This window comes from Lutjanus erythropterus, chromosome 17, assembly GCF_056507025.1.
Source record: "Lutjanus erythropterus isolate fLutEry1 chromosome 17, fLutEry1.hap2, whole genome shotgun sequence".
NCBI classification, from domain to species: domain Eukaryota; kingdom Metazoa; phylum Chordata; class Actinopteri; order Lutjaniformes; family Lutjanidae; genus Lutjanus; species Lutjanus erythropterus.
In genome coordinates this window covers 13,860,440-13,874,957 of record NC_139333.1, presented here as the reverse complement: position 1 = coordinate 13,874,957, position 14,518 = coordinate 13,860,440, and the positions used below count along the sequence as shown (strand labels likewise).

The following is a 14,518-nucleotide window of genomic DNA, read 5'->3' as shown; positions in this document are numbered from 1 at the left end:
TTCAAGAGATGGCAGGACTGACTTTCCTACTGAGACTGAGAAATGACTTGCACATCACAACAAGGACAAAATGGACAGTATATTTGTTGAAATAAAGAATGCAGTTGGTGGCTTGCCTCGCTCATCCTCACTACTTAAAATGCCATTTACCTTCCTTCTGCTATATACTCTGCCAATCAAATTATGATAGATTATGTTGTGCTGTATAAAGACCTCCTGTCCATAATTCATAATATATCGTGTTTGTCGTCTGGATGTTGTGGATGTCACAGTGCCTGGCAGCGATGTTGTTGTACTGTGTTAGCAGCAGCCACAGCCACCTCGGCTCAAATTAATTAGCAGAAAGAAATCTGTGCATCCAACATATGGACACAGCGATGACTGTGAAGTCATCTCTGAAAGGAAAAAAAAATAAAAATCACAGCAATGATGGCTTGTGACTAAAGATGTTGACAAAACATTACAGGCTTCAGACGCTGCAATGCCTCCTGAAGGCCACTAGGGGGAAGAAAGTTCAACTGGCAATGACCAATCTGAAAAAGTGAGTTACTTTATGAGAGGACGCCCATCTACAAATGAGGAAGTTGTGGGTTTCCCGTTTAAAGATTTTGTGATGTCTTTGTGACTGCATCTGTCCTCAGTTTCCTGAGCTGAACAAACCAAAAACAGTTTCAGGCAGATTAGATACACACACATTTTCCGCTAAACATACACCATTATAGTAATAACTCATCACATTATGTGCAACAAGCCGAAGAGCCAACAGTTTAGTAGCCGCAGTGAAAATGTTGTTTTTGAAAGGTTAAACACAAACAACTATGAATTGAAGCTTAATTTTTTACTTAGGTAAAAACATTTTGGAAAATGACTTTTGAGTTTTTTAAATATTTTTTTTAAATTTTGACTTTTGGACTTTACAATGATCTGCAGTTACTGGAAATATTTAAATCACATGGAAACCCCATTTGGCATCTTTCATTATCTGTGCCGTGAGTGACGCAGCACTAGTAGCTTAACAATACATGCAAAATTCACAAACAGAAGAATTCTTTCAGCAGATATCTTCGTTACAGCAAGACTGATCATAGTAAGCTTGTTTTGTGTTTGTATGTGTGTTATATATTCATTTTGGAAAATCCAGCGATCTTGAGAAAGCATTAACATTAGCCAAGATGGCTGGCTGACTTAACATGTACTAGAAATATTCTCTGTTACTAGGGTGTTAGTAAAGGTCGACCTACTTGCTGGAGTAGCAAACTGGATTTCATTACACTGGAGTCAACTGACATGACAGATTGTTTTCCACTTATCAGTCAAACCCAGTGTGTTTCCTGGGAAACTGAACTAACGCTAACATTTTTTTTTATTCTGAAGGCAAATTGTCCCAGAATATGAATACAATTAGGTTATATAATTTATTTTGTTGGTAACTGTTGTATAATTGCAATAAATACTCTTTATCGTCATCACTGGCACTTCAGTGATGAGGTCACCTCGGTCCTGACCCACTTGTGTAATACTGCTAAAATCATCTCTGTTAACATAGTTCTTACTTTATAAAGTCTGTGTACTCCATCCAGAAGACACCCTCACTGCTGCCATGAGCCATCAGCTCGTGTCGCAGGTGCTGCGGCCAGTCCGTCCACTCGTCCGACCAGCTGCCGTTCCACGAGAAGCGACCCCACGGGTTACGTAGCCTCAGCAGCCTAAAACACAGACAGAGTGTGATGGGGAGGAAGGAAGATGATTAACAGGAAGGGAGAGCCAGAAACTCCACTTAAAGTGTCAACAGTTTTCAGTCTACGCAGTGTCCCCATCTCTGCGGACTCATATTGCTCTTCTTATGGATGATTGCCTACTTTTTAACAACCCATTTCATTTTACTGCCTCCTCCCTACAGTGAGAAACTTAGGTGGTATAATGGAAAACCATATTGGAGAATCCCCACTTTCCAAAAAAAGGGGCAGGTGAATCGCTGTTTCCAGGCTGCTTTTCATCTCCTCCGGCTCCAAGCAGGAGGACTCCAACCCATTTTAGATCAAGCACTGTGGCCCAATCTTCCACTCCGATTGCTTTATAGCAGTAAATTAAAGTGGCTGTGTGAGGCTCTTGAGCAAATTACATCTGGGATTTACGGCTACTCTCAACTTCCTCTCACAGGTAGGACAGGAGAAGCCTCCATTGTGTTGACTCACAATGCTATCATGATCAAAGTGAGTAAACTAAAACTGACGCACCTGTTCTCTCTGAGCCTCTGCCCCCATTTATGTATAAATCATTCAAGAAATACCTTCACAAAGTCTGCATCTGCTCAATCAGGAAACATTTTCATCAACGTCCATGATGTATAAAATGTAGCTTTAAATCTGAGGCAGACTTGCTCATGAACATGTTTTTTTAATGAGTAAACAAAATCTTTAAGACGTGGTTTCTTTCAAAGCCTGTGCCAGTGAAACCTGCTGCATGAGTCATGGGTTTCCACTATGAAATCTACAACAGTCACGACTGAGAAATGTAGCTGAGGGAAAAGCAGGAAATAAAGGAGAAGATTCAGCCATGAGACGAGGAGCAGCTAGTTTTGGATGTGTTCTCCCTCATTCTGTGTTCCCATTTCAAACTTTTCTTTGAATGCTATCCTTGCTGTTACATAGAAACACTCTCCCGGATAATGTTACGATCATACATGTTTAGGTAATGGCTACCAGTTTTAATAATTTAAACGTTGTTTCCAGAAATCATGTTTTTCCCCCCATCATTTCAACATGACAAGCCTTTAAATATTACAACACCCATTAGCCTTGGCCACCATTGCCATAGAGAGGAAGCCAGTCAGAGACACGAATCAGAATGAATTATAAATCCTTCATTGTTGCAGTTGTGAACAAAATGTGATCCAATAGTTATTAAATTCATCCAACATTATCTCTAATTAAACAATGAATTGATTTAAGCTGCATTATCAGTGTCCTCAACAGTATAATATTTTGTTTCCACCCACAGTTAGCAGCGTATGGAACAGAATTTTAAGCTTTGCGATTCAATGTTTCTTGCCAAAATGCACTGTGGGAGTCATAGTTAATTTCTCACCTTATGGTGTTATGTACACAGTCTTCATTGAATTATATGTTTCCCTTAGAAAATGACTATAATTTCTCTTACAAAGATAAAATAGATGTAAGGAGGGACACTGATCAAACAGAGAGATGTAAAAACAGGAATATCAACAAAGTGGCTTGACGAACTCATAGAAAGATGAAAGGAAAGCAGATGATAACTCTTGTTCACATTCCCTCTATTGTCTGTTCATACCTGTAACCCTGAACATCTCGTACGTCCAGGACAGAATAGGCATGTCGAGGCCGCAGACCCAGAGACTCATAGACAACGTCGTCTACCTTCATGTTTCCTCCACCGCAAGATGCACCCATCAGAAACCTAAAGCAAAGACAACACACAGTGTAAGATGTAAGATTCACTAAAATATGATTAGGAAACATAATGTCAAATAACACCCTTTCTCAGTTCTTCTGTAACAAAGTTAACTAAAGGCAGGCCTCCAGTTTGCAACCATTTGTGACCATTTCTGGAGACAGTGCTACTAAATTTTATAAATAGCTGCACCAGTGTGACTTACAAATATATGTGTGCACAACGAAACTCACACTTTCTAGCAGCAACCTCTGGCACATACAATTTTAAAACAAGACGAGGATTAGCTACAACTCTGGAGTAATGCAAGATGGAACGCAATGCATTGACTTTGATTAAATACTGAATTTCTTAAAAATTGAATTTCTGAACAATGTCTTATTTATATTAATGTTAACATTCACTTAAGATTCTTCAAATATTCTATTCAATAAATACTGTGAGGAAGGATTTTAGTGGGAGCGCTGGATGTCAGGTGTGACTGTATGGCTCATGGATCAAGTAGGAGGACCCCGTAGCAGAAGGGCCCCAGACAGTTGCATGTCGATTTAAGTGTTGCTCCTAAATTTTGTGCTGTTGCTGATAAAATTTTCAACAGGGAGCACCAGTGCTACCAGTGGAAAAGTTAGTCTGAAGCCCTGGAAAATCAGAACAAACTCAGAACAAACTATTTTCAGTTAGCATAATTGCTAATTATGCTAATTGTTTCTTTACTTATTCAATTCTCATTTAATCAGAAAAGCCTCCAAGTTTGGTAGCAAACAACAAAGAACAAATACCAGTTATCTGTGTATGTGTCCGATACGTCCCAATATGATTGCTGCTCCGTAAGTAAATGTTTTCATGATATTCCAGGCAATTCTCCTTTGATATAGTGAATAATACTACAGGTTTTACGACAGATGGACCTGCAGTTTGGCCACAGATGATTTGCCCCCTTCGGAGTTTCAGCTAGTTCTCTCATGCTGCTTTGAAAGCTCACATATCAAAGTGCCGATTACCAGGCCTCTTTTATTACTGACATATCCTGTAAAGTGGCACCTTTGCAGCTTTGTACCACAATAGTGTTTGTTGTTGTGATTACAGAATGTTGATTGAGTGGTCTCTTATTATTTTGTCTATTTTCTGTGCAAGAACCTGTTCTATAATCTTCTGTATATGTGTGTATGTATTATCTTATTTAATAGAACATAGTGATGAAATACAGTAAAACAAAGAGGATGAATAAGGGAAAAGCAAAGCCAGCAAAGACAATGTTCCTTAGAAAAAATTCCCCTCCACTCCCTCTCTTACCCTGCCTCCTTGGAGCTGAGCATCTTGGCCCAGATGAGGTCTGTATCGATGGGTTCCTCCCGAGGGTTGGTGGAGCTGACCTGCAGCATCAGGGAGTCGCAGGGAGCCCCCGTCAGTGTGGCCAAGCCTTCGATAGCACGCCCTGCCTGCAGGGCAAAGTAGGAGCCGTGGAGTTTGGCCAGGGCCTTCTCGATCAGCGCCACCCATAGCTGCTTCCTCTGCGCCTGGAATGATGGAAACAGGACAGGGAAATGTTTCGTCATGTCTCAATCAAGTCAGGGGTTCGGCTCACAGACGGAGGTAGCCCTCTAACAGGATGTTGTGTTTTAAGGTGTTGGCTCTAAATCTGCTGGCTGTGACTCAAATGTTTAAAGGTTTCTGAACATGATAACCTGATAAAGAATAGGTGGAATGTCTTATTTATTCTTTCTTATCTTATCATCATCACACATTACTGTTCTCTTTTTGTCATGGCATTTGTGAAGGAATCCACTTCGACCTGACCTATCCGCTGTCAGTGCTGTATTTTCTTCTACTTCTTTGAGACTCAGATTATGCAGATAAGATATGACAGGTTTTACAGTGCATCCGTGAGCCTGAATTTGTTTCCCTGTGCTTTATCTGTTGCATAATGCAATACTTCATTTGTCCTGTAATTGAGTGTTTATTAATTAGACCTCGAGGTACGATCCTCCTCTGTGGGGTCCTCTGAGACATGCTTGTGATAAGAAGCAAGATAATGAATGAACTTGAACTTATATTAAGAAGTTAATATCACATTAAACTCCATCAACGAGATTAATATAAATACTGTGAACGAGCACAAAGCAACTTATGGAAGCCCTGCTTACTGATAAATCACAGAGTATATACAGCATGCCTAATATACTGTATGTCAATCGTCCTAACTGCTCCTTCCTGCAGCCTTTTAAAGAATTCTCTGCCAGTTTTCTAGAACATTATTTTATTGTGCATTAAAATGATTACAGAACAAGTGGAGACAAGTACAGGGACACACTAACAGCCAAAAGATATTATGCGAGTAAGACAAAGACAAAAGAAAGAAAAACTTTGCAGTGCACCTATTTAATCCTACTGGACTCATAATGCAGCAGAGCCAGAAACATAATGTTTTGTATTCCATGCATTCTTCTTCCATGTCAAAACCTGACACCCACATGACCCTCGACTCAGCCGCCAACAGAATTGTATATAGTAAAGTTGGAGCCTCTAGCCTCAAGCAGAGATGAGCAGGGTACTACAGAGGTCTGACAAGCATGCTTGTTTTCAGCTCAATAGCAACAGATTTCTTTTTTTCATTTGGAAACTTGTAATCTTCAGGCCCAAGGATGTTGACTCAAGTAACATCACTGGAGACCATTTATCAGACTTTTGGTGGAAACTGGTGTTTCCCTGTGTGTAAGATTGACAGGGGTGTATCTACAAGCTCACTGTTGCATGCCACTAAATCCTACACACTGGTCCTTAAGGGTCACAGTGTGGCCCTGATTGCGCCCTGGTGGCTGGACTGGGCATGTTCAAGTGGTGATTTTCCTGATAGGTTTGGTTTTAATTAAGTCATTTCATGCTATAATGATGCTGCTTGAGATTAAGTCAGCCGGGTATATGGACGGGACCTCAACACTGCAGCTCCAACCCTGATCACTACTGCACACACTCTGGATCTAAATGATGTTACCAGCGCCAGATGCCAGCACTCTCATCCAGGACATTTTGGCTTCGTTTTTGTACAGTGGGAGCAAGTGGAAACATGTCGTCCATCTTTATATACAGTCTATGATAAGCATGTTACTTTGGTCATCTAAATGTATTCACTTTCTATCTTCTCTGACCGCTAAGGCCTGGAAGAGGGCAAACATAGTGTCCACACACCTTCTTTGACATTAATAGTGTATCTTGATCACTGAATCTGCGAGTCCACTTCTGAACAGCTTTCCCTGTTTTCATCATTTTCTAATCCATTACTTCCTCCCCTCGTGCCATCCCTCCAGGGTTCTTTTTTTTTTACATCCCCCTGTCCTTTCCTTACCTGGGAGAAGAGAAGGTAGCCATAGTCATCGCAGGGCAGCATGTCATCCACCAGTACCGTCGTCCACGTCCCGTCTTTACATAACCGAACCTGGTAGGCCCCCTCTGGGCAGATGGTCCTGGTGATCATCACCCTCTCCACCAGCTCTGGACGCTCTGCCAGCACCGCCAGCGCGCTCAGGAACCTGGAGACGAATAAAACTCAATGAGTCAGAAAATAACAAGTCAGATCAGGGTGGACAGATGGGCGAATGCGAGGATGTGATGAAACAAAGGCAATATGAATCAAGCAGTGAAACAAATGGAGATGCAAAGACATAAATGATCAGCTGATTGTGACGGACAGGTGGGCGGCTGAATGGACATCCACTTTAGTCAGAAATACAGGCAGGGATTGGGAATGTTGACTGTAGGACCCAATCAGAGAAAAGAAAAAACAGAAACAAACTGGCAAGCAGCCATGAGACTGTATTTGTGCAATTAAAGGGATACTTCGGATTATGTGAAGTGAGGTTGTATGAGGTAGTCATAGTAAGTGTATTAACTACAGAAGATGCCCGTTAGCACGCCGCCAGTCAGGAGAAGCAGAGAGGGGCACCAGCATGGAAGCTAAACAATGTACTGCTGTGGACAGGGTCAGCAACAAAAGGTATTTTAACCATTTTAACAAGTTCCACCTGGAAAAAATCTTAATTATTTTAAATGTATGCTTTATTTAGTATATTTTGACCACTTTACTGCCGTCAGACAGCCTTTTCTGACAGGAAATCGCTGTTACATAGGCCATATATAGCTCTCTCCAAACCAGCCAAACTCCACAAACATCTGCTTGTTTGTGTTAATGTGTGACTTTGGAGAACCTCAAATATCCTTTTAAAACACAGAAGTCACACAATGACACAAACAAACTAACAGATCGAGGCAGTGGTGGGCCAACAACTTCCTCTTCTGCAAAGTTAAATTATTGATTTCACCAGTGGAGTTTGGTCAGTATGGAGACAGTGATACCTGGATTATATAATGGGAATATCCCTTCAAAGTAAATTGGTGAAAATATTCTAAATATAGTGAACACAAAAACTGGTGTTAATTTTTTCAGGTGGACATTTTTTAAGTGGCTAAAATATCTTTTTCTGCTGAACCTGCCCACAGCAGCACATTGCTTTCTTTTAATGGTGGTTGTCCTCTCTGCTTTAACTGCCATCTACTGAGGGTAATACACCGACTATGGATAAGTACCTCATGCAACCCCACATTAAATAATCTAAACCATCCCCTAAAAACATCTTATTCCGCAAGGTACTTTGTGCAGTTACGAAAGTTTTTTTTTTGTTTTTACATAATTTGCTCTCATTGAAAATCAATCACATTTGTTGAGTCAAGCATCTATGCCTTCTGGTTACCTCCCCATTACTGTTAATTCACCCTGCAGCAAAGACAAACCGGCTTGCCTCCACTAATTAGTTTGCAAGAGAAATTAGTTAATCAAAAAATCCGGATACATCAGAAAACGCTAATTCTTCACACAAGAGAAATGTGGTTGGGGACACAGGGATCCAACTTAAAAGGAATATATTTTAAAGTGAACATTAGTTCATCAGAAAATGCAGAAAGAGATCATACAATACTGATGAAATAGCTCCAAACTGTTGAAGTTTTGGGAGCTAAAAATATTTGCCTTTTGTGTGTTGCTGACTCACCGCTGGATTTATAATACACTAATCCCCTTATTAATGACATAACTATAATTTACTAGCTACTTTTGCAACTAGTATCATTGTCACTGTATCTACAGATGAAAGAAATACCCCTTTCAGTCTGGCTGTCACTGTGTGTTAGCACAGCAACCGTTTAAAGACTGAAACTCTTTTGTGTGCAGTTGGAAATGTGTATTATTAAAGCTATATTCCATCTGTTCAAGTGGCAGCTGAGTGAGGCCGATCAGCCCATTCAGCTGCTGATGAAAAACCAATCGGCTACAAAAAAAAAAAAGAAAAAAAAAAATTAAATGAAAATCCAATTAGCCGTGTCATAATGTGACTCTAATGTCAGCTTGTATTGCAGGCGTACTCAAGGACTCAAGGGTGACTGGCACTACTTTCTTTAGCTGCTGCCATTGGCTGGCTGGGTTGTTTGCTGGTTTATTAGTGCAAATGTGTGTGTGTGTGTCTGTGTGTGTGTGTGTGTGTGTGTGTCTGTGTGTGTGTGTGTGTGTGTGTGTGTGTGTGTGTGTGTGTGTGTGTGTGTGTGTGTGTGTGTGTAAGAGAGAGATGAATTAGGGTTACATCCTGTCGCAAGTGAGAGGATTCGGCTCTGGGGAGGGTTATTTTTGATAAGCTGTGAGTTCTGGTGATGAAGCGAAAAGTTATATCGGCACAACTTTGTGAGTGACTGATCTTTTCGTGTGTGTGTGTACGGATAGAAACACACATAATAAACACACCTCAAAGGACACACTGAACAAGGGCAGAGAGATAAAGCATGTGTCCAGACTCACATTCCCGTGAATAATCTCCCTGTCAGGTGTATCTGTGCATCTGTCCAACTACACCCGGCTCCCTCTTTCATTTAACGCTTGCCGTCTTTCTTTTTTTTCTGCCACCCAATTTTTCAGTTTCTCACTCTTTAGTTACTGTTTCGCCGCCTCTCTGTCTCTGTCTCCATCTCTGTCTCTCTGCTAGCTTCAGGCTGCAGTGTTCATCTAAAGCAGACTCAGACAAAAAATACACAGACATGAAATGTTATCCGTTGTCTGTTTTATATTACTCTGAACTTTCAGAGACTGAACAGAATGAAAAATCTCCTTTTACTTTGGGGATCTTTGGCTATTCTTGTTTGACCTGAGTCAAGGCATTAATCAGGGCAACCTCCTCTTTGTTTTCCAGCCTTTTTCCAAATGAATGGTCTGCCTCCAGATTGTACTAAGTTATCTAGACTGATGAGTGCTCTGAGTGTCCTTGAGGTTGGTTCTGACAGCTCACCAGCAGTTCCCGAGCAGCCCTTGCAGGATGTCAGAGGGCCGTGGCGTACGGAAGACGGACCACTTGACGCCCCGGTCTTTGAAGTTGCTGCAGTTGATCTCATGGGGACGGAGCCACTTTTTGATTCGCTGCTGGACACTGTCGCCCTCGGGGAAGCCCACGGAGCGAGGACCCGGGGGGAAACTGTCATCCACGAAGTTCACAGCGTTCTGAAAAGGAGATGGAGAGGAGGGTGAGGACGAAAATTGAGGTGGCAACGCTTTCCATTTTAAGGGCCAGTGTGTAAGATTTCAGGAGATTTATTGTCAGAACCTAACAGCCACCTCACTCATGGTTCACTATAATCCAGCACAAAAATGACAACTGCCAACAACATAAACCACATAAACTTAAAAAAAAAAACAAAAAAACAAAAAACACAGAGCAGTGTGTTATGTTCACTTATTTGTTCCAGCCCTAGAAAGCATCATGGGAAATGTGGGCAGCACTTCTAAAAGAGTACCAATCACAGCTAAGCAGACAGCGGTGCAGAGTATGAGAATGAGCCCATCATTTTCTCCTTTTCATCTTGTCTCTGACTATTTAGCGAGGTAGCTAGTCAACTATAGTTTGTCAGTGCAGTCAGTAATATGACAATGGAAAGCCTTGTTCACATCTGATCTGCGCCCGTTTGTCCTGTTAAAGTTACTGCATTAAAGCGGAGAATACAAACTCAACACTTCCTTTATCTGTTTCATATTAAAAGGCCTCTGCTGTTGAAGTAGACAGAGCCACTTCATTTCTTAGCAAGTCTTGTGAACCATTTACAGAGACGTGATGTTGCAAACTTACTGTCTTGCAACTCCATTCTGAGTCAGTTGTTATCTAGTGGTAAAATTCAGAATTACAAATCCAGTTTGTTATTTGGCTTGTTGTCAAACCAGTTTGAATATTTTTAGACAAGCTGTACTCTTCTACAGTAGCCCTAGGCAGACAAACCAAACTCTGGTTCTAGACTCAGCCTTCTGAGTTCTGCACGCGTTTCTGCAGCCAATGTAAGTTCTCCTGGGTGTTTGGAAGGGGAGAATAAGACGAGTTGTTTGCAATCTGCAAGCTCACCTCAAAATGCCACACAATGGTCCTTCAAAAAACGATTTAAAAAACAGTATGTCTGATTGTTAGGAGGGAACATCTAAAAAAAAAAAATGAAAATCCATTTTTAAATCATGCCCAGAGGAGATGGTAAGAGCACTTAAAAATAAAGCTTTTCAAACAGCTAATGCACGCCTGAAGGACACTTGGAGCTTTGAGGACTAACTGTTAATCTCTCCCCTGCATTTCTGATGTGACATATTTTGCAGGTGGATGATGATTAATACAGGACACTACAGGCCGCCACAGGAGCCCTGGATTCTAGGAGTAACAAGGACAAACTGCTGCTTTCCACATTTAGTCACATGTCAGGAGAAATTAGTTGCACGGTTAGTGTGGCATCACACACGTGCCCAGCAGGAGACGAAATGTGGTGCCATGTACCAGTCAGCATACAGGACACATATGCAAATCACTTCCAAACATTTCAAACGCTTCACTTTTGGACATATTCCCTGCAGAGCGCTGAAGCATTTAAAATGACACAGTGGATTTAAACACTCTGAAATGTAGCTGCCTCTCTACTGTACACGGGACCTGGACTACATGAACAGATCGAGACACCCAATCTGTCACACTATCTGCCCATCTAAAACTCTCCTGTACAAACCCGAGAGGGCCAACACAGACACACACGCAGCCCTCTCCGGTTTCCTATTTGTGGTGTCAGAAGTGGGCCCGGCCAGTAGTGTTGCGAGGCAGGCCGGGGATGTAACGTGGGCACCCTACTGGAGGCTCACAGTGGATCGAATTGATTTGTCGCCATCCCCCACAATCCAATTCTGTAGCCTCGATGCAGCATTAGCCACCAGACAGAATCACTTCAACGCTGCCTCACTGCCCTAACCAGCCGAGGTCTCCATGTAGCTTACCAATTCTGTACTTCACTGGCTTATGTATGACCCTTGTGCTGGCTTTTATTGTATGGGCTTAGGGGCCAGTGTGGATTTATCACAGAGTGGACGGGAGAGGTTTGCCTCTGGATGCATACAGAGACTGTCTGAACTTCAAACTGATGTAACTCAGAGTGTAGTCTGTACATAAACAGGACTAGAGTGGAACGAAAGAGACAAAACTGAGAGCAGTGACCAAGGGTCGAAGAGTCAGCCTCATTAAGTCCAAACTGCAGCTGACAGAGTTCAGCTCAGGCTGCTGGCTGGAGGATGTTAAGTAGAACTTCTCTCTTGTGAAGCAGGTGTTTATACAGAAGATGTTTGTTATAAAAAATAAAGTATTAGTAGAAGCCTGTGTCAAGCATAAAAATACTTACAGTCCAATCTAATCTTCACCATTTGAGAAGCTAATAGGATAATTTTAAAGTCAGTTAGTGTTCAAGAATAGATATGTTAGCTACAGTCATACATCTTTTTATTGGCTTAAAGGGACTGTTTGGACTTTTTGAAGTGGGTTGTATGAGGTACTTATCCATGGTCAATATGCTTTATTTAAAATATTTTACCTTGTCTGCAGACAGCCTCTTCTGATGAGAAACTGCCAAATATTGCTCTCTCCAGAAAAAAAATAATTAATATTACTAAATAATTAATTTTATCTCGCAAAACACTGGAGCTGCCGATCTACTGCTGCCACGATCAGTTACTTTGGTTGTGTAATCGTGTTGTTTCATTGAATGTGAACAAATTAACCGATTGAGGCCGCAGTGGGCGAGCAACTTCCATATTCTGTAAGAGTCTGACTGATTCTGGAGGAGTAATACTGGATTTATATAATGGTGGTTTCATGTTGAAATGGCTGTCTGATGACAAGGTAAAGCTGTGAAAATATTCCAAATATGGCACACACTTTTTTAGGTGGCTAAAATCTGTTTTGCTGCTGACACTGTCCAAAACAGTACATTGCGTAGCTTCCTACACAGTGCTCCTGCTTCCTCTTCCAACTGAAGCGTGCTAATCGCCATCTATTATGGGTAATACACTGACCATGAATAAGTACCTCATATAACCCCACTTCAAAAAAAATCTGAACAATTACTTTAATCTGGTTTGTCAGTTGTGGCCATGATTTATACTTCACGAATTTGTCTGTTTATTCCATTTATTGTATAAAATTTGGCCTGAGACAGGCATTTTAGTTCACACATACAATTAATGCAATACTATGTGCATTTACAGACTTTTACATTCAGTGTTTTAAGACAGAAGTAATTATCTTGAGAAATACTTGAGTATGTGGCGGGTAGAAGTTTATTTTCACATTCAGAACTTCAGTTAATAAATAAAAGTGGGCCTGATGAAATTTGCTTCAGTTTACTTTGATCCATCTTTTCACTTGCAGAAGGAACAGCTGCTAAGAGTATCTTGCTTAAATATGTCCATAAGGAAAAGACTATACTGTAGCAATGAGCCTATTCACATCTGGAGTGCATAGTTGTTTTTTTGTTTGTTTGTTTGTTCAATAGTTTTTGGCACTATATCAAATCACATATCATATCAAACCAACGCAACTCCATTCTGGTGTTATAATAAGTGATATCTGAGTTAATTTCAGCCCAAATCGATTCATTTTCTATGCAGTCCCTCATAAACAAGGAGATATATCATTAAAGGCATAAAATATCTTAATATTTGATGATTTGAACGTAATGTAGAGCATGTAAAATGGGATCAGCCTTGTGAGTAACATGAATTGCCTGTATGGAAGATAAAACATTAGTGGCAAAGTTGCAACTCACATTTTTTTGGATTGTGTAAAGATTAGAGGTGGCTAAGTATTCAGATCTTTTACTTACATAAAAGTAGCAATATTACACTGTGAAAATATTCTGTTAAAAGTATAAGTCCTTACTTCAGTAAAAGTATGTAACTTTTTAACCTATTTTCAATTCAATACAGTACAAACTCCAGATTTACAATGTTCAAACTTCATTGTTTTTTTATATACACGCATTCTGAATTTGAAGCCTAAAATATGTTCCAAAAAATGTTGTGAACAACACTCAATAAGCATTTGGGAACTGGGGACAGCAATTGTTGGAGTCTTAAAGTGAAATTCTTTGCTCTGCTGAAGTAAGCAGGTGCTGAAAAAGTCATCACCTGGATGGCAGCATATGCTGTTCCAAAATCTGTATGTGCCTTTCAGCATTAATGGGACCTTCACAGATGTTCAGAGGTCACACATCCTGCCTAGAGATGTTGGCAGTGTTTCTGGATGCTGCTGAGAAAAGGCTTTGGCTTTGCATAGTAGTCTGAACTTGCATTTGTAGATGCAGAAACAACTTTAACTACTTCATACACTGTTGGATAGTTTAGTCTACAGCAATATATTGTTACATTCGTAGTTTTTCTGTCCTGTGAGAAACATATCTGTAAAAATTCAACTTTTCATGAAGTAGGAAAAACAGGTCAGTTTTCAGCCTTGTGACGATGCATTTTCCAGCTAATCCAAGCACAGTTTTCTAAACCTCATAGGAAGACTTAATTCTTTAGTTTTCACAAACATTTACATGTAAAATCCACCAGATTTAGAGATACATGTTTTTCACTGAAAATCTGTAATTGAAAAAGTAATTAGCCTATTAACTAAAGCTGTCAGACAAGTGTAGTGATGTAAAAAGCAATAAATGCCTCTCAGATGAGGTGGTTTAGAAGTATGAAGTTACATCAAATAAAAATACT

The 14,518-nt window shown here is 40.5% G+C and overlaps 1 protein-coding gene across 2 annotated transcripts in view; it reads right to left on the bottom strand.

Annotated features, from left to right (window-relative positions):
* capn15 (calpain 15) overlaps nt 1-14,518 on the bottom strand; it is a 55,049-nt gene that overhangs the window by 8,846 nt on the left and 31,685 nt on the right. For both annotated transcript variants that reach the window (XM_084741074.1, XM_084741073.1), the window contains exons 3-7: nt 9,753-9,961; nt 6,773-6,956; nt 4,723-4,946; nt 3,310-3,435; nt 1,554-1,706 (exon numbers count right to left, since the gene is read on the bottom strand). In XM_084741074.1, coding sequence (XP_084597200.1) covers nt 1,554-1,706; nt 3,310-3,435; nt 4,723-4,946; nt 6,773-6,956; nt 9,753-9,961 — 896 coding nt within the window. The remainder of the gene's footprint in view (nt 1-1,553; nt 1,707-3,309; nt 3,436-4,722; nt 4,947-6,772; nt 6,957-9,752; nt 9,962-14,518) is intronic.